The following is an 18,938-nucleotide window of genomic DNA, read 5'->3' on the forward strand; positions in this document are numbered from 1 at the left end:
TTCTCTAAAATCCAAATGAGAATTTTATTTTAAAATTAAGGCGGAGTTAAATAACTTTTTCTGTTTGGTTGTTGTTGTTTGTTTTGTTTTGTGGTAGAAGCAAAACCAGACCTGCTCAGCAATGAGCACTGCTTGGAAATGAGCTCTCACAAAATGCTACATCCTTTCCAGTGGTGTGAAAGTTCATTGCTCTGACATTCTTGTTAGACAGATGTGAACAGCAGGCCAGTTTCTCCCTTCCTTTTTTATTAATGAAGGCTGAACCAGGAAATCAAATGCAGACAAGAAAAAGGAAAATTCAGTACCTTGTTACAAATGTTAAGTGTGCAAACTTCAGGTTCTTACAGCACTGCAAACTCACCCATGCTGCAGACATACCATGTTGCAGTTAAGTAAATAATAGCCTTTTCCTGAGAACTGTCTGAATACATAATGAAATGCTTTTCATAACTCTTGTTCCTTATCCATGAGAAATTTCTTTTAAAACCTTTGTGGGTTAAAGAAATAAACAAAAAAATCCACAAGGGAACTTAAACTACAAAATAACTGGAGTCAAATGATATTTGAGGTCCGACTTTAAACCCACACAAGCACAAAAATCTGCATTAACAAACTGAAATGCTATCCTTCAGTCACCCCTGCATTATATATTTAGCAACTTTTAAATCTTACATACTGCACAGAATAGAGTTGCTGCTGCCCATCTTCTAGCATGCCCAGTAGTTCTGGTTCACGCATGTTAACCTACAGGCACGGAAGACAGTAGGTCAGAGATCTGCAATGAGGAGTGTAAAAGCATTCAAGAAAAGTGATAAGTTCTTTTTAACTTAAGTAATTATTTATTTAAACTCAGTTTTTCCTACTTTGGAGGGAACAGCTCTCAATTTCAAATATGAAGTGGTATCTTACCCAGTTTACTGATGAAGCAGCTCTTAATTTTGAGGCTATAGTTTGTAGTTGGTTTCAAAGAGTATGCCTTTTTTTACCTTAGCAGAAGTGAATGAAATAAAGCTGAAATATCATTCTTGCTTTTGGTTTCCTTCTTGTGTTTAAATGTGTTTTGAAATTTGTAATGTGGGTGCCGGTTGGGAGATAGTTAGTTTTTAATGTTCACCCATATAAAAAAATAATGAAGTGAAATTAATGTATTTCTTTATTTTAAGCAATTAAGTTTATCAAGCAATAATAAGTGGAGATTGAAAGTGGCTTACATTTGTTGTGTATCAACTGAAAAGCTTTTATTGAACGTCTTGGTTTCTGTATCAACTTACCTGCCTGTACATGAGAGGAAAGGCAATGATTAAGACCCACAACCAGTACACCCTTTGATAGTGATCGATACAAATAAATACAAATAGAACAGGGGAAGATAGTCTTACAATCAAGAGGTAGTCTTAGATACCTGTTTTCATGGCCTCTTGCCTATTTTTCTTTTTTTCTTTCATTATTTCTTTAAGGTATCCCCAGTTGATCTGTGTGGTACCCAGCTTCAAGGAAGTTTGGCACTGGGCATGAATAATCACTGTCCAGCTCTGGTTTGGGAAACTCATTTCACCCCTTCCTAGTTTTAAGCATTTGACAAGCAAAAGCTTGTCTAAGAAAGCTCTTTAAGTGTCTCACTTAAGTATGCCCCAGAGTATAACTTCTATTCTGTTGGTAAAACATCAGGCTCATGTACTGTTATAGTAAAGTGTTTTAATTTCTGCCAGAATTATTCCTAAAGCTTTCTCTATAGGAGTGCTTGTAAGTGATGAAGCATCATCATGTGAAATTAAAAGAATAACCAAACCAAACAAAACCCATGCCTTTATGATTTTCTCCTGTGTGTGGGCAGATAACTGAATGCTTTGTTGTGACTCAACTTGGTTACAGATGGGCTCTTACTTTGGCTCCTCCTTATGTGCAGTTGACCTGAATTCCGATGGGTTGTCAGACCTGCTGGTTGGAGCACCTATGTTTTCTGAGATCAGAGATGAGGGTCAAGTCACAGTCTTTATCAACAGAGGAAATGTGAGTATGTACAGGAGATTACTTGGTGAGGGATGATTTTGTGGGTTCCAGGCAAGGTAATGCTTATGTCCTTCCAGCACTGCATGGTGAAACTTGGTGTCTCAAATAAGTGGGGCTCTGGATGTCTCTAGAAAAGCATGAAGTCACAGGAAGACTCATCTGGTATTGTAGTTTGCCAGACACTAGCCCATATTCATAACAGACCAGTGACTTTTTCAAGGAGGTCTGAGAAAGTTTCTGGTTGTATGTTGAAACTTGGTATTTGTGGCTTTATGTGGATTTGATGCCAAAAGCAAGTAAGAGTCAGCAGCTTTGAGTTTCCTTTGTGTTTTGGGTGGTCGCTAAGACTAAAACACAAATTAGAACACAAATGTCTGAGGATTGAGGAAGAGGAGAGAAAGCAGAGATTGAATTCCTGTTACTTTTACATTATGCTCCATATACAGATTTTAAGGGAAGTTCTTAGCAGCTGGTGCTGTTGGATTTCACATGACTTAACAACAGTCTTGGAAAAGTCTGAACTTTGTTGCATTGGCAAACCAAGGCCATTCTAATGTTTTATTTATAGGAAAACAATGGTTGTTTACGTACTACTAAATATTTAATATTCAGGTCCTAAAGCTGCTGTCTTAAAGGAGGAGTTGTTATGGACTAAAATGAAATTGGCTTGTATTTTGGGAACTTTGAGTTTATTTGTGCTAGACTTCAAATTCATCAGGAGTCCTAGCATTTAGGAGACTTCAGAAGTGTTTTTGCTGTAATTTTATTTTATATTACTGCTCCTTTAATTCAGCTTTACTTTTTCAGTTTTATCCACAGGAGGTTCCACCTATTCTGAGGACCCAATATGTTGCAATGTTGCTGTTGGGTCCTCAGAATAGGGTCCAGAATGTCAAACAGATAAACAACATTTCCTGCTCACACTGAGAGTATACATGAGTTAATTTTTTTTTCTTCTGTAAAATAGTCAAGAAGCTAGTATGAGTTTCGTATACTCCTGCACCAGGAGTGTTAGAATTACTTGCACAAGCAATGGCTTGCAGGATTGTGGGCTTTATTTTGGGCAGTGGACATTTTATACTTTGTTTCATTTTGCAAGCATCACTGCTTAAGAGGTTGTTGCAGAGGGTCAGAGAAAACTGTATTATAAAACAAGCGCACATTGTGATGCTACATTTAAAATGCTTGTATTTTGTCCTTTCTTGAGACATCTGCAAAGAATTGAGTCACAGATACAGACATGTCTGTCTTCTCTCTGTTGTGTTTCAATTTCATTATATGGGATTTTCTTGGTGTCAGCAACTCCTTGCAGCTAAGTAAAAGATCTTAGCAGATGTCCCAGAGGGTAGCTTATTATCAGTCACAAAGGAAGCAAAAACAAAACAACCCTGAGGTGGGTACAGACTTAGACTGTGTAACTAATTTTTTTTTTTTCTTGTGGAAATGTTCCTTTCCCCTTATGGGAAGACTGCAAGAAAAGAAAACTTATGTATCTGACCAGAAGGCGGGTGGGCAAGAAGTACCAGAGCCATATAAGGCTTCTCACAGCATAGTAGTACAAAGCTACTTAATTCTGAACTTTTCTTAGTTTCTTTATTTCATTAAATATCTTTCCTTATTCTTAATTTAAGAAGGCTTTTGGAGGACTTTGCTTTAATCCTTCTGTTGTGTACTTAAAATGTTTTCAAATCCAATTATCAAATGTTCTTTGCTTAGGGAAGAATACTCCTTAACTCACTGGAGTTTAGCTGAATAAACTTGGACCGGGGATTTCACTCGTTGGATGTAATCTGCCAGTAGAGCAAACTCTGGGCTGTTACATTTTAGGCATCTGAAAACTTTCATGATTCACCAATCCCTGTAACTGCATTTAATTACATCTCTGAGTTACTGTTTAGTTAATTTAGTATTTTGGTTAAATCATTCATGCACTCCTTCCCTTTTTCTTCCCTTCCCCCTTTAAAACTAAAATCCAAAAGGTTTAAAACACAAGTAAATTCAATTCCTAGAGCCCAGGTAATCTGACTGCAATAAGAGCAAGAAGCAGGTTGCAGCTCTGCCCCAGCAGCACATGGGCAGTTTCCGTGGGGAGGTCTTGTCTCATCCAGGGCTTGCACCATTTCCCTGATGCTGTTTTATTTCTTGCTTGCTAGGGAGTGCTGGAAGAGCAGCTCACCCTGGACGGTGACAGCGCCTATAATGCACACTTTGGGGAGAGCATGGCTGCCCTTGGTGATATTGATGACGATGGCTTCCCAGGTCAGTGCAATTTCCTCCATGGCCATTTCTCCATAAGTGTGAGCAATGCTGGTGATGCTGTCAGTCTTGCATGGCATGCATTGCTTATCCAGACCTGACTAGCACCTGAATTCAACCTAAGGATAAACCTGCTTGAGTAGGATGTGTGTGCCAAAGCCTTTTGTAGCTGATCGTCCTTGTTGTTGGTTTAGTTTATGTCTGTGCAGGTCATACCCCACTCATTAACCTTGCTTTGCTTTTCTTGCTGTTGTATTTTCTTCTTCCCTGTATGGTTTATAAAAGGCTTTAGATACTATCACCCTGAACAAAACAGAAACCTATGTCTGACTTCTTTCTTTTTGCCCATTTCCCTATGTTTCCAAGCCTTTCTGGTTTCATTGACATAATCTCATTTCTTATCATGAAGTGTAATTGAGAAAGAGTTTCTCACTCCTGATAGCACATAGTCTATTAATTTCTCTCTTTTGCTTTGTTCTCCCCCTGCTCCATTCTCAGGATGCTCAGTGTGAGACCTTATGCTGTGAGAGCAGTAGGTGAGAAGAAAATGTCAATGCTCCTTTTCTGCCCTGGTTTCTGGAACTGCAGATTTAAGGCCTTCTAAACAAAGGCCAACTTAGTGTGTGCTTGGATTTATTTCTTCCAGGCCACTCAGGACACAATATCCCATTAAGCCTAACGCAGCCTCATTGCAGGTTGCCCTCACAAATCATGGGCATGCATTTGTGTGTTGTCGCTAATGCTTGTAGGTCAGTCATGGTGATGGTGAGACTGCAGAGGGAGTTGGATCAGTCTGTGGGTATGAAGCAATCATGAAAAGCTTAATTTTAGCAGATGCATAGACACTAGATCCAAGTAGGAGAGAAGAATGGGAGGTGGGATCATGCTTTCTGCAGGAGTTTGCAGTTAAACTGGATAAAATGTAATTTGAAAGTTTACTCTCAGCAGCCATTTTTAAATTCTTGCCTATCCATTTAATACACCGAGCCTCTTTGTGGAGCCTTGGATTTTCAACCAAGCTTAATGTACTGCTACAGTAAATATTTTGCCAGTCTCGTCTTGGTTCACAAAGCTGATGTTCTCATGGGTTGAAGATTAGATTATGAAAGGATTCTAAATTTACTTTTCTGAGTATGGTTGCTAGTTGATAAACACATGTTCATAATAGTATGTGTTTCTAAGTAGGCACATCATCTGATTCTGTGAAACATACATATGTGTACAAATTCATATGCCTTTGTGTATTTTTAAAGTTTATCTTAACATGAGCTCTTAATTAAATCAAACAAGTTCCTTCTAGCCAGGTTCATATAAGCTGCTGATCATCTTTGTCATGGAGAGCTGTTTTCCTATGGAGGGCTGCATCCTAAAATTAGGGAAAAGTTGGATTAATGGAATGAATTGTGCAGTCTGTGCTGTTTTACAGATGTTGCCATTGGAGCGCCTAAGGAGGATAACTACATAGGAGCAGTGTACATTTACCATGGGGATGCCAATGGTATTATACCTCAGTACTCTATGGTATGTGACACTATTGTTTATGATCCCTATCTGAAAGTCACTTTTCCAGGACATGCAGAAATAAACCATACTTAAGGGTCCCTTAATAGGTAACCTTGTCATAGCTCTACATTCTTTTCTCAGTCCTGGCTTGAAGATGGTTTCTCCCAAAGTTTGTCTATACCTATGCTGAAATGTTCGTCAGGAGGTAATTTTTACTGTCTTTTGTTACAGCTGTCAATTATACCTTCTTGAAGCAAGCAAAGTCTTAAGGGTTGAGTGTTAGTTTTTAGAGATAGTACTGATCCAGAGGAGAAATGAAAACCCTGGAAAGGTTGAGCATACAAATTGTGGAGAGGCCTGTGGGAAGTTGGGAGGTTGCACTTTCTTCCTGTAGAAGCAGACTTTGTGAGAATGCAGAGGTACTAACTGTTCCTTTGTGCCTCTTTACTCACCTTGTTGGCCTTCTTGCATTCTGACAGTATGTCAGAAGACCATTCTTAGGTGCCATCCCCCTTACCCACTTATTATGAAGTAAAACCTTGTTTGGGATATGCTATGGTATCTTGTGCAGAGATGACACAGTGCAATTTAACTGCTGTAGCCAGGCAGTAGGGAAGAAAAATTTATGCTCATGCTGCCCAACATGTGTATCCTAGTCTCTGTCTAGCACATTTCATTGTTCTGAAAGCCTGACTCTTCCCTCCCTCTGTGTGTTTGAAGTTCTGGTTGTTTTGTTTTGTTGCTGGGTGGGATCCTTCACAGTAAATCAGTTTACACAGAATTAAAGAGTTTAGTGGTTATATTGGCAACTCTTAACAGACTATAAAAGTTTAGTCCTTCTTCCTTTGCCATGTATATGGCATGCACTGCTTTTGAGAAAAAAGGAAGTTAAGTGACTCTTTAGTGCATTTTAGAAGAAGTAGTCGTAATGTGTGGCATGTGGAGGATTCTGCCTGATTTTTGCCAAGAGCCACTGGTTGGGAGGTTCTCTGAAAAGCCTAGAGCTTTCCAGCTCTTGCTGAAAATGATCAGATTTTTTCTTCTTTTTTTCTGTTTGTTTTGTTTTGTTGTAGTTGTTTTCTGATTTTTTTGTTGGTTTGGTTTGGGTTCTTTTTTTTTTTTTTTTGGTCATTCATGGGAAAATTTTACATTTTTTAAGGAGGACAGATCAGCAGGGTGGGAAGGAAGGCATCCTGTTTGTGATCTCTCCCTCCCCATTGGAGCAAGGCCAGCAGCACATGTCTCTCCACTTGGTCAGTGGGAGAACACCCAGCTCAAGAGTGTGGCAGGGTATGTGGTCATTGACTCTTGATAAACCGTTCCTATCATAGTCCCATGTCCTGAGGCAGCCAAGGAGGCACCACTTACAAGCATTTCCCAGTGCCTGCTGCAGGGCACTAGACACACCACTGGTTCAAGTCCTGTGTGCAACCAAAACTGTGTAACAACTTCAGCTCTTTACCTATCTGCCCTGGATTTGAACCTGGATGTGGAAGACATTTTATATCTTATTACTATATTCCTGATCCATCTTAATGCTGTGGAATTTCTTTTTTAAATAAGCTGTGAGAGGTGGAGGGGGTGTCCATCAGGGTATATATTTTCACCCTTTTCATTTTGTTAGTTCTTTCTCCTCCCTCCTCCTGCTTTCTTCATTTAAAATGCTGGTAAGTGTTGTTCGCTGATATCCCTTCAGCAGCTTCAGTGGCAGCAATTAGCAGAAGCAGCTGACTTGGCTTTGTGGCTTGCTGTTTTCATTTATGGTACTTAAAAGCAGCATTTTTCTTCTGTCTTGCAGGCTGAAACAACACACAGATGTCTTTTAGGTGTTTGCAGGTGGGATTTACCACCCTAATTGGGACCCCCAAAAATGCAGTGCAAGTGTGATGTGGGGATCAAGTTACTTCCAATTGTCTTAAGCTTACCTGCTTACCTCCACAAGTAGGAAAAGAGACCTGTACCAAGAGGAGCACTGTTTTCCCTTTAACTGTCAGGATATCTTTCTTACCTTCAACTAGTCTTTTTTTCCATAAATTTCCTGCCCGGTCTTTTGTCCAATAGTACATTCTTTTATGGGAGGGCCAGGAAAAGTTGGTGACATGTCACAAACAGTGAAGCACCTCCAACAGATTTAAACTTACATCATCGTTTCCTCTGTCTGTAACTTCTGCAGTCAGAAGTTGATCTGAGTTCAGGTCTTGCATTGGTGGCCCAGCAGAGTGATGGAAAGCTGGGAGACTTGTGATTGCCTTCTTAGAAAAAGAGATTTCAATATATTAATTTGCTTCAGACAAAGCCATTTACAATGCAAATAATTTAGGGAAAGTTTTGTGTTAGTAATTAGAAAAAGAAAGAAACTATGTTAGAAGTCAATTAATCTTTGTGTTGGGGAGGGAGAAATGAGATACAACTTCCAAACTGACAGAAAATACTCTGTAATAGATGATGGAAACCAGAATTTCCAAGTGGGATGAAAATTAATTATTTTGACTTTGAGTGTGCTGGCAAACTTGGTGAAAATAAATGGTTGTGCAGGATTTTCTGTTTTAACTAATCATTAATTTTGTTAAGATGCTTTTTAAAACTTTTATTCACAGAAATTAAGGTAATTTAAAAAAATTAATCTCTTGGGTGCAGTTATATTTTTTCCCCCTGCAGAAATCTGTTTGATGTGTTTCTTATTTTGCTTGGGTCTGCATGAGGATTGTAATGCAGGTGTGGGTTTTTAGTCCAAGTCAGCATTGGTCTCCTACTAACTGAGAGCAGAAGGGCAGTCGACAGTCTTCCTGTTAGGGCTGTGTGGGTGAAGTGCAAGACAGCAGGTGCGTAGCACTTCCAGCCCATTGAAGAGAGACCCAGTGGCCATGAAAATCATGCTTGAATGTTTTGGGATTTTTTGTTTTGGTAAGGGTTTTTTTTAGAGGATTCTTTGTGCCATTGACTAATTTCACTTGTGTGTTTTCTACTGCAGAAGCTAGCTGGGCAAACAATAAACCCAAAGCTGCATATGTTTGGCCAGTCCGTATCAGGGGGAGTTGATATGGATAGCAACGGTTATCCAGGTATGTTGGCTACTCTGGCAGTGAGAGCATCAGGAAAATACAGCAGCAGGCTGAGAAAACAGCAGAGCTGGTTGTTTTCAGGCTGCTAGTTCCTGCTATTGCAGGTGGTCAGTGAAACTGAGCTGCTTTTTCTGTTTCCCTTCTGCCACTCAAAGCTCCTGATAAAAATTTTTGGCAATTGCCTAATTCAAGTGTTTAGACAGTCACAATGATTGAGAATTCAGTATATTGCCAAGGTTTTAAGTTGCTGGGAAGCTGCTCTGTGAGGATGGCAATCTTAAAATAACCCAAAAAGTAGACAATAATATAATAGTAGTAATAAAAATCAAACAACGAAGCAGAAGTGAGCATTACAGAATGTAATCCTCCAGCTACAAGACTTATGACATAATGATATTTGAAGGGACAAACAGGCTAAGTCAGAAAATGCTTTTCTTAGATTCGTGCTCTGTAATTTAGCAACTGATTTGGGAGAACTAATTCTATGCCTCCTTTGTAACTGCCTCAATGTTACAAACTTTTCAGATATAACTGTTGGAGCCTTCCTGTCAGACAATGTGGTGCTTCTGAGGTGAGATGAATGTCTTTTTTATTCATTGTTGTCTTCTTTTGTTTTCTGTTTATATCTTAGGTGGTCTAAAACCAGTTTCTTCCCTAGTTTATTGTGGACAGAAGAAGCAAGCTGGATTACTTTTTTAAGCAAAACCTTAGACATGAATGGTGTTAAAGAATGCAGTCTAATTTAAACAGAATAGTGGGAGGGGATAATACCAGGATAATACCTGGTCTATGAAGAAAAACAGTTAGAGCCAAAAGGAGATGTGTTGCATCTCAGTGCCCCTTTAGAAAGGTTTCTCCTGACTTGTGACAAGGCTTTTTTATTATTCTGATGATTACCTAAAGTAAATAAATTGTGATTTAAGGGAATGTGGTTGAGCAAAAAATGAGCTGCTTAGGATGCCAGGATGTAATTTTGCATCCATATATATATATATACACAGTTTTGTGTAGAAGTAATTTTATAATGGGATGCAGAATGAAATAAGAGTCTTTGAGGAAATTAAATATGGATACATTTTCAATGCATACAGGAGCTGGGCTCCTGTTTCAAGTTTGTGAGTTACGTGTAATTGTTCCATCTGATAGAGAGAGGTGGGACAGCTTGGTTCACCAATTTATGCAGGTGGAGAGTTAGAGTACAAGTGAACTTGAGATACACGGACCTGGAGAACAGAGTGCAAGGTTTGAACTTTGCCAGTAGGTCCTTTGTTACACTCGTTAATATTAAGTTAAAAAATCCTTTCAAAACTTAGATATCTTTAGGAACTCCTGCATCTTAATGGAAGACACAGGGATGGGGTGACCCTGGTAAGACAAATGCTGGAGCTGCAGAACAGATGTGCCAGCCTGCTTCCTGTTCAAGGCAGGAGAAACTTGGCTCTGTTTCCATTTGAATCAGTTACAGTGAAGAAAAAGGAGAGGGAGGGAAGAAATACTCTTGATGGTCAGCATGGCAGGTGGCCAAGTCTTTTGAAGAGTTTTCTGTTTCTTTATCATACATGCCGAGAATGCTAATAGTTGCTTCTGTGAAAAGGTGTGCCATGCCCCAGATGGGTATTTGCAGTCTCATGTGTCTGATGCTGCTAGAAAGAAAACAGCATTTTTCACCTACATTTCACCTACACCTACATTTGTCGGCGATTGAGGTAGAGCCAGACCGGGAGGGAATCCGAATCACTTATTCAAAGAAACGAGCTGGTTTTATACACTTTTCTAAGGCACAGTATTTCCTTATATGGCAATTCTTGCTACGTGACCCATCCCGTGTTGCCACATCAGCAACACACTTTCTAAATGTCCTCCTATGGGGTGATCACTCGCTGTTCATCCTTCTGTCAGCTCCTGGCAGCCTCCTCTCCAAAGGGGTCTGCCGTGTGACACCTCCTCCCCCCAGGGTCTGGTGGAGACAAGCTTCTCTATGCTGCCATGTGCTCCTTTGTGCTGCCACGTGCCTCTGCAGGCAGGTTTTACAGTTTGTAACTCAACTTTTTTCCATCTCTTCCTACAGTCATTGATGTAGACATTGATTACAGAGGGGGGAAGACAAACTGAAAGGCTTACTGTGATGTTTAAAACCACATACATCACAACAGCATGATGACATCTGTCCATGCATTCAGTTATGCTTGTGCTTTTCAGAGGACATTAGTACACTACTGACTGACTTTGTGAGCAGCTTGATTAATTGCTGCTACTGCCAATCTACAGTGTCCCTCTTGCTGTTAGGATAAAGAGATAAACGTTTTCTCCCCTATGCATCCCCTCACCCTTCCCACTTTTGTGAAGTCCTTTAACCAAAACCAACAAATGTTTTGCCAAGTGATATTTAATGGCTTTGGTGGAAGCCTTCACTGACTTGGGGCAGATGCATTCTGTTGATCATGTGTGTTTATGGCCCTTTGAGAGATGCATTGGGTTGTTCTTCCCCAGTGTATAACCAAGTGACATAACATCAAGGAAAAATCACGGCGTGCATGATAGTTGGAGAAATACTTTTTTGAAGGAGAAATATTTTTCTAGATCAGTTATAGCGTTTACTCTTTTATGTCTCCCTAAGCATTCAAAAAGAGTTGTTTTGTCTGAAGGTGTGAAATGATCCTAGGACACTGACTCTTTTTCCTCCCTCCCCCCGTATATATTTCTAGGGCTAGCATTTATTTTTATCCTCCATCTCAAAATGTGAACTTGCACTGTTATTTCAGGCTGTGGTAAAAGAGTCTGAGTGGCTGTATCAGAGATTGATGTGAATTTTGTTCCAGTTCATATAAATTAGGTGTAACCACAATCCCTGCTCTCTTCTCCTTCTCCCCTACCTCTAAATTTAAGTGGCTTATGGAGTGAGAGTGCTGAAGTGTTTTACAAGCTCTGGCCTTGCATGGCTGCTGAGATTACCTTAGAACTGAATCTGCTGGTTGCTGCAAATTTTTTTTACTACTGTAGTTGATTTTGGAAGAACATGTTCATCTTGAACATGTACAGAATTGAAAACAGGAAGAATAACACCCATAATTTTTGGGCTCAAGTCCTGCACTGGAGATGGCTCAGGAGTGCCTGAGTTTCTGGGTTGCTTTTCCCAATCAAGCTGCTGTGGTTTCTGTGTTGTGTGGAAAAGCAAACTGTTGAGGAATGCATTCAGTGCAAGTAGCTTGGTGTGTGAACTGCAGATTGAGCCCTGGGTGGTGGGAGCCCAAAGCAAGAGGACACTTGGGGACACTCTGAGACACAGCGGGAGCTGAGGACTCAGGAGGAAGAGCAGAGACTTTCACATGCTTGGACTGTGAGGGTATAAAAGCCCATGGGGTCCTTTCTTTGGGATCCCTCCTTGGATCCACCTTGAGCTGTTTCTGTGTTAACTGCACTGTGAATAAAAGGCTTTATGAAACTATGGGAAACCTGGTCTGACTATATGAGTGTGGTGTGTGTAGGGAGTCAAGGGGGGCACCTGTCAGCTCACTGGAGCCACACACTGCAAACGGGCCTTGGTCCCAGCAGGTGAAGTCTCTGGTGGTGGGAGTGTGACTGCCTGAGTGCCTCCTAGATGGTCAGACAGGGAAGTTTCCATAGCAAGACACCTGTGCCTTACGGTGCTCAACTTGCTCTGTGGTTCTGGCTGAGGTCTCCGTCAGACAGGAGCAGTGACAGCAATAACCTGGTGCTGGAGTTGCAAGAGTAGAAAGCTTTTGTTCACAGTGCCCTGGGTAATTCCTGAAACACAGTTCAGCAGCCTGATAAAAGTATTAAATCCTTGCCACTTGCCAGGAGGGAATTAGCCAAACATTTCCTCCTCCAGAAAACATGAATGTGGTGTCTGTTGTCCCTCTTATATGGTCAGAAAAATTATGTATGAATCCATGTCCTGTGGAGGACTTCTGTGCTCTTTCCTTGACTTTCGGGTCACAAATTTGACTATAGACCATTCTGTGGAAACCCACAGTCTCTCCCTACCTGTCCCTGTTCATCCAAGATGGTTTGCAGCCAGTCTCATTTGCATGAACTTGTTGTTCTTGTTTGCTCTTCTGCTGATTTTGTTATCCTCTTCAGTCATCAGGAAGGCTTTATGCAACATTTGCTGGAGATGATTATCATTATTACATATTATCAGTTTCCCCAGCTGCCTGCCTGCAGTCTGTGTCTGAGCATTGAATTTCAAGCTGACATTACCACTTTCATTTAAATGCTAGTAGCCCTAGGTAAAATGCTAGTTTATTTTGCAATTCAAATGTACTCTTATTTTTCCTGTCTGCTTGAAATTGTGCAGTTTACCAAATTTGCTTTCTTTTCCTTTGCCTGAGAATTTCCCTCTGAATGGTCACACAATTCTGCTTCTCTGTTTTCTCCAGATCCAGGCCTGTCATTACCATGGACATCACCATTTTCCTGCCCACATCTATCAATATCACAGCTCCTCAGTGCCATGATGGTTTGCAGCTGGTGAACTGCCTCAATGTGACAGCATGCTTTCGTTTCAGTGGCAAGCATGTTCCTGGAGAAATAGGTAAGGTACCTGTGCCAGCCTTAGACAGCAGCACAGTAACACGTTGACCCAGAGTCAAGGTCTCTTTTTCTAGTTAGTAACAGAGATTTTTTGTGAAATAAGGATTTTCATCATGAACATGGGCCATACAATCGCAGAAAGCTGGAGGCTTGAGAACTTTCTTGGGCATGTTTTTACCTTCTGATGAGGCAGTTTCTTCCTGAGTGAAATGTCTCCTTGGGCTTACTGCAAGGATAGCACAGACTTCTGGGTTCGTATTCCCTGTCCACCTCTTGATAATACATTTCTGTATCCATATCCTCTATCAATGTTATCAGAAAACAGGTATGATTTGCTCTGGATTAATGGAGTTTGAAAGTCTGCAAGGAGCTCTTGAAACAGACATGAGAAGATCCTTTTCTGTGCATCAGTTTACCTCTTTGTAATACGATTATAAGTAGCCCAGTATTTTACTGATTGCAGGAATATCTTCCAGATTAGTTAGTCTCTGTAAAACACTTAGAGAGCTCACTCAGGTGAATGCAATTGTGTAACATGTAATTGTGCAAGCCTTTACATCTTGGCTCTATTAAAATGCTACTTATGTCTTTTACATCCCAATGCTTACAAGTCTTAGCTGTTTTATGAAGTGGTATGGGACAGATACAGCATTTTTAAATATTTAAGGCCTGGGTTAATTTTGTTCATGACATTTCACCTTTGTCATGCTTTAAGAATGGCAGAGGACTTGCACTATGCTGTTCAGGGAAGATGCCTCAGCCTCACAGTGTGGCTGTATCTTGACAGTGAGTCTGGTGAGGAGCTGGGAAAGCACTGCATCCTCCTGCTCTGTGCCCTAAACTTTTTGATCAGCTAGCTGAGAAGGGTGAGTTGTATCTGTGTATCCTCACCTGAGCCTGCTGCAGTATTCTGTTTTTAATTAAGTCAGAAAAGGAAAAGGCTTCTTGCTACTTCTTCTTGCATTCACGTGAAGTGAGAACTAAACCAGCTTGTCACTGTTACCTGAACAGCTCAAAACAATGGAGTTACTAAATTTAAGATTCCTCTGTATTCTGAAATATTGGTGCAACTGAGACTTCAGTTTCTATTTTTGCTTCCTCTATATGATGACTTTTCCATCCCTGTAAATGATGACTAAGCAGACAAATACATGCTTTGATAAAGTATTTTTTTACTGCCCACTACTTTGTTGTTTTGAAAATGCATCTCTGAGGGCTCACGAGGGGTTAATTCCTCTCTGAAAAATCACAAATAGGTTTTCTGAATATCTAGGTGTTCTTATGTTCCTGGGGTACTATTAAAAATGTTTCCTTTGCTTTAATTTCATATCTCTGGACTTGCGGCTAAGAAGTAAACTGCCTTTTTTCCAATCTAAGTATCAGTTTCCCTTGTTTGCAGAAGATCTATCTTCCTGTTCATGTCTTGTAAGAGCTGGTTGAATTCCCCTCTGTTGTCATACAAACTGTACTTCCCATGATTTATCGTGGTAAAAGCACATATGCATCTTCTTCAATGACTAACATCCATCATGTTACAAGGAACTTTTTTATTATTAAGTAGGTTATTATAAACCTTCAAACACTGTCCTTTCATACAATGCTTCTAACAAAGTGATTTTCTTGAAAATATTACAGCCAGAACTATCCAACTGAAAAAAAGCCCTTTAGGATATGATTTGAATAAAATATCTCAAATAAGCTTTCACCTAGTAATCTAGCAGTCAGGCCATTTTAATTATGTTGCAGTTGAAGAATATCAATTAACGGATGGAACAATTAAGGGAAATATTGTAGTGATTCCTTTCCTGTGTGGTTAAATGTAGGGGAAAAAAAACCTAGAATATCCCTGTTAATGCATTGTTATGCAGTTCAGACTTTGAAAGGCATATGGAAGTGTTAAAATGCTACGCTGGAATTTTGTGGCTGAAAGTGTTGGGATTGTCTCACCCTCAGATGTCTGGGGGCATTTTGCTAAATCAGACTGCAAGAACGCAGTACTCATCTAGAGTGGCACTCCCCTAGGGCTTGTCAGCGTGGATTCTCAAGATTATTGTTTACTGGTGTGAAGCTGAGCATTTCTCCTGCTTTTGGGCAGCTGAAATTGGTAATCTACTACATAATGTTCAGAAAATCAAGCTGAACATGCACACAGCATGCTCCTGTGGCAAATGTGTGTCTTCAATATTTATTTGAATGTGTGGCTATTTTGTTAACTGGAATGGCAAGGAAAGTCATCTTCATCTAGCACTGCCTCACACTTGCACGTAAACATTAACTACCTTTTTCTTTTCTTCTTCCTCTAGTGGTAGTTGCAATGCTACTGGTTACGAAACAGCTATCTGAGGATCTGTGTTTACGGATACTGCTTAATACTGCAAATGACAGTAGAATTTCCATTAAATTGTTTCTTTCAGACTATAGTTTTCAGAAGTATGAATTTATTGATGAAATGTTTTTGTCTGAACAAAGAGCCATGGCCAAGTGAAACATGTGCTTTGCACTTTGTGCCATGCTCTGTCTGGCTGTGCACTCTGTCTCAGTACTGTCTGGAGAACTGAACACCTAATTGTATGCCTCCTGACAGAGACAGCCTCCAGTATGTTTTGGACATTTAAGAAACATGACATTTTAAGTTTTCACTCTGTCATCTCAGAATCTCACTTAGACTGTTCCTCCCTCACTTGAGGGGTCATTGCTTTGTCTCCCCTGGAGTCTTTTTATCTCCAGGAAAGGCAGAGATTAGAGAAAGGCCTTTCCTATCATGGATGAAAAGGTTTCAGCCTGTGTACTTCTGGGTGACCGTGACAAGAAAGAGGCTGCTGGCATCTCTGTGCATCAAGGGCTGCTTCTGCATTCATCCCTGAATGAAAATGGAAGTAAACTAGTGTCCGCAGTTGTCAAGATCCAGTTGTTGAAGTTATTAGAAATGCCTCTGCCCGAATTAAGGTGCAAACGAGACCATATGCCAGTGACAATAGTATGGGTTTTATTTCATAGTAAATAAGAGAGAGGGAAAGAAAGAAAGAAATAGAAAATAGGTGGGGGGGAGGGGGGGGCAGAAAGAGCGTGACAGAGACAGAATAAAGAAATATCACCATCTGTGGATCCCAGCAATGTTCCATTGATCCTCCCCAGCTGGTCTTCTTGGTGGTGTTGGTCCCCCCAAAAAGCCTCTTTAGGGAGGCATGGGCTTCAATGGCTCCTTTATACAGTTTTGCTATAATGAGTAAAACTTTATAGCAATGTTTGAGGCAGGAACTATTTCAGTCTCTGACAACAGTCTAGATAATTTCCGCTACAATAATAACAACAATAGTAATAGTACCAGTGTGAGAATTAGGTGAATTTTAGTGGCTCTGAAAATGAAGGGTTTTGGTCTTCTGACTAGAGTTAAGAAGATATGATAGAAATTGCTCCGAACTTTCTCCCGTACTCTTCATTTCAGATGTACATTGCTTGTGTGTTGATCCATTTCTAGAGTAGTCCTCATGTCCCTAATACTGTTGCCTGAAAGACTGGCAAGATTTAGTGTAGGATAATAGTGAATAATTTTTGCTGTTTAAACATGTTCCTAGGACTGAAGAAACATACCTAATCCAACACTTTACAGAAGTAGACTCTCATCTTACCTGTATGCAGCTATATTTTGGTGCAGGGGTATTATTTCTGTCCCTCATTTTTCCAGTCTTTTTGGAGGCAGGCATGAGTCAGAATCCCTCAGAAGCAGACGTGCTGCAGGGATGTGTTGTTCAGTGTACAGAGCCACATGGATGGCTCACTACTTAGACCCAGGGACAACACTATGAGAGTGGATTTGAAACAAGTACTGGGAAAAAAAAAGCTTTTTGAAAGAGGATGGAGGGAATGTCCTATATGTTCTCATTTGCTAACACTTTATTTTAATGCTTTCATTACTTAAGAATTTTCTTTGCAAGCAAAGTTTATGAATCATTTTCTCCTTGTAATTACTGGCAGAGACAGCAAAGAAACACATTCCTTTTCCAATGCTTTTTGTTATTATTTAGTCAGTTCTTCATTTTTTCCATGTGGTGCCTCTCACCCCCCTGCAAATCATTACTATAGCTAGTAGTTTAGCAAGCACTTACAGATGTGCTTATTCCTGATAAGCATTTTGCCTCCTGCTGTTTGTGTGCTGTGTCATTATCTGAATGGGTGAGAAAGGGACGTTCTGAGTGGTTCAGAGTGTGCAACCCATCCATTAGCACACCAGCTGTGATTCCCGTCTTTTAGCTTGTGGGATGCCATGGCCTGATCTTAATCTCTTCTCACTCCTCCCAGCTTCAGGCGTGCCTTCAGCCCTATGGGATGATTCTTGCATCATAAGTATATATATGCTATTTAGGATGAAAATCCATTATAAAATGTCTGCTGCCATTTACTTGGTGCATCTCTTACTGGCTGGAATAGTTTACCTGGTCCGCTGGGTAGCGGCCGTCTTGAAGATATAAGCAAAAATTTCCCAGAGGGAGCTATTATCAAAGCTTTTGGGCATATAACTTTAGTTATGGAAAATGAATAGTCATTAGAAGAATTGAGCCTTTCTTCTGAGCTCATCAAATTCATACCAGAGTTTTATTTTCATTGTGTGATGTTGGGTGGGTAGATCCTCAGTAGAAAGAGAGAAAACTCACTTAAAGCTGCTGGACAAATATTTGAAGGCATTACTTGGAAGAGTTAATTTGCTAGTGAAAATTTGCCTTCCAATCTCATACTGGAGTGAGCAGGAAGAACTTACACCACCAGCAGTGATAAATTTGACCAGTTATCTCCCCAACCCCCGCTGCCACGGGTTGCTTTTTGGAAGCAACAAAGCTGTGTGGGAGGAAGTAGACTATCGTTAAGGTATGAATGCTAAAATGACTGCAAATCAAAGAAAACAATTGCCAGGAAGTGCCACATCCTGGTTGACATTTGCTGTTTAGAAGGAAAACAGAGTTTGAGGTTGCTGCTGTTGTTTCTATTGGTTTTTTGATTTTTCTGTTAGGAACACAGTTTAAGCATCTTCTGGGTTTTTTGTAGGGTTTTTTTTTGTGTATCTTTTTTTTTGCGTTTTTTTTTTTTTTTTTTTTTTTGCTGTTAAGTGTATGTATCTAGATGTATTACACAACCTTTCCTACAGGAAAGGATGGGCTGGGAATAATAGTGACGCTAAACATGGCAGTATGTTAGTGATTGATTGAAGGCCCTCAGGGGTTGACCTTTCTTCAAGCACAGATGCCCTGGAGGCAACAGGATCCATTGATAGGTGGCTGGAAAATAACTATTGTTCACTGACATCCTTTGTTTTCTTCTTCTTTTTCCTTTTTAAAACAGGTTTGAATTATAACTTGACCGCTGATGTGGCAAAGAAGGAAAAGAGCCAGCAACCCAGGGTTTATTTTGTGACTTCTGGAGAGACAGCAGGGCAGATCACAGAAAAGTTACAACTGTTGTACATGCAGGAAAAGTGCGAGCATTACCTAGCATATGTCAAGGTCAGTTCATTCCTGTCCTTCCTTACTTTGGCCTTACTGCATTTCACTCTTTTAAAAA

At 40.2% G+C, this 18,938-nt stretch overlaps 1 protein-coding gene across 1 annotated transcript in view; it reads left to right on the forward strand.

Moving 5' to 3' along the window:
* Positions 1 to 18,938, forward strand: part of ITGA9 (integrin subunit alpha 9) — a gene marked incomplete at both ends in the record, with an annotated part of 234,473 nt that overhangs the window by 30,898 nt on the left and 184,637 nt on the right. Inside the window, 7 exons of the mRNA XM_082281815.1 lie at positions 1,873 to 2,010; positions 4,164 to 4,269; positions 5,693 to 5,787; positions 8,741 to 8,831; positions 9,357 to 9,402; positions 13,232 to 13,386; positions 18,720 to 18,880. Coding sequence (XP_082137941.1) covers positions 1,873 to 2,010; positions 4,164 to 4,269; positions 5,693 to 5,787; positions 8,741 to 8,831; positions 9,357 to 9,402; positions 13,232 to 13,386; positions 18,720 to 18,880 — 792 coding nt within the window. The remainder of the gene's footprint in view (positions 1 to 1,872; positions 2,011 to 4,163; positions 4,270 to 5,692; positions 5,788 to 8,740; positions 8,832 to 9,356; positions 9,403 to 13,231; positions 13,387 to 18,719; positions 18,881 to 18,938) is intronic.

This window comes from Coloeus monedula, assembly GCF_965178545.1.
Source record: "Coloeus monedula genome assembly, chromosome: 1".
Lineage (NCBI taxonomy): Eukaryota > Metazoa > Chordata > Aves > Passeriformes > Corvidae > Coloeus > Coloeus monedula.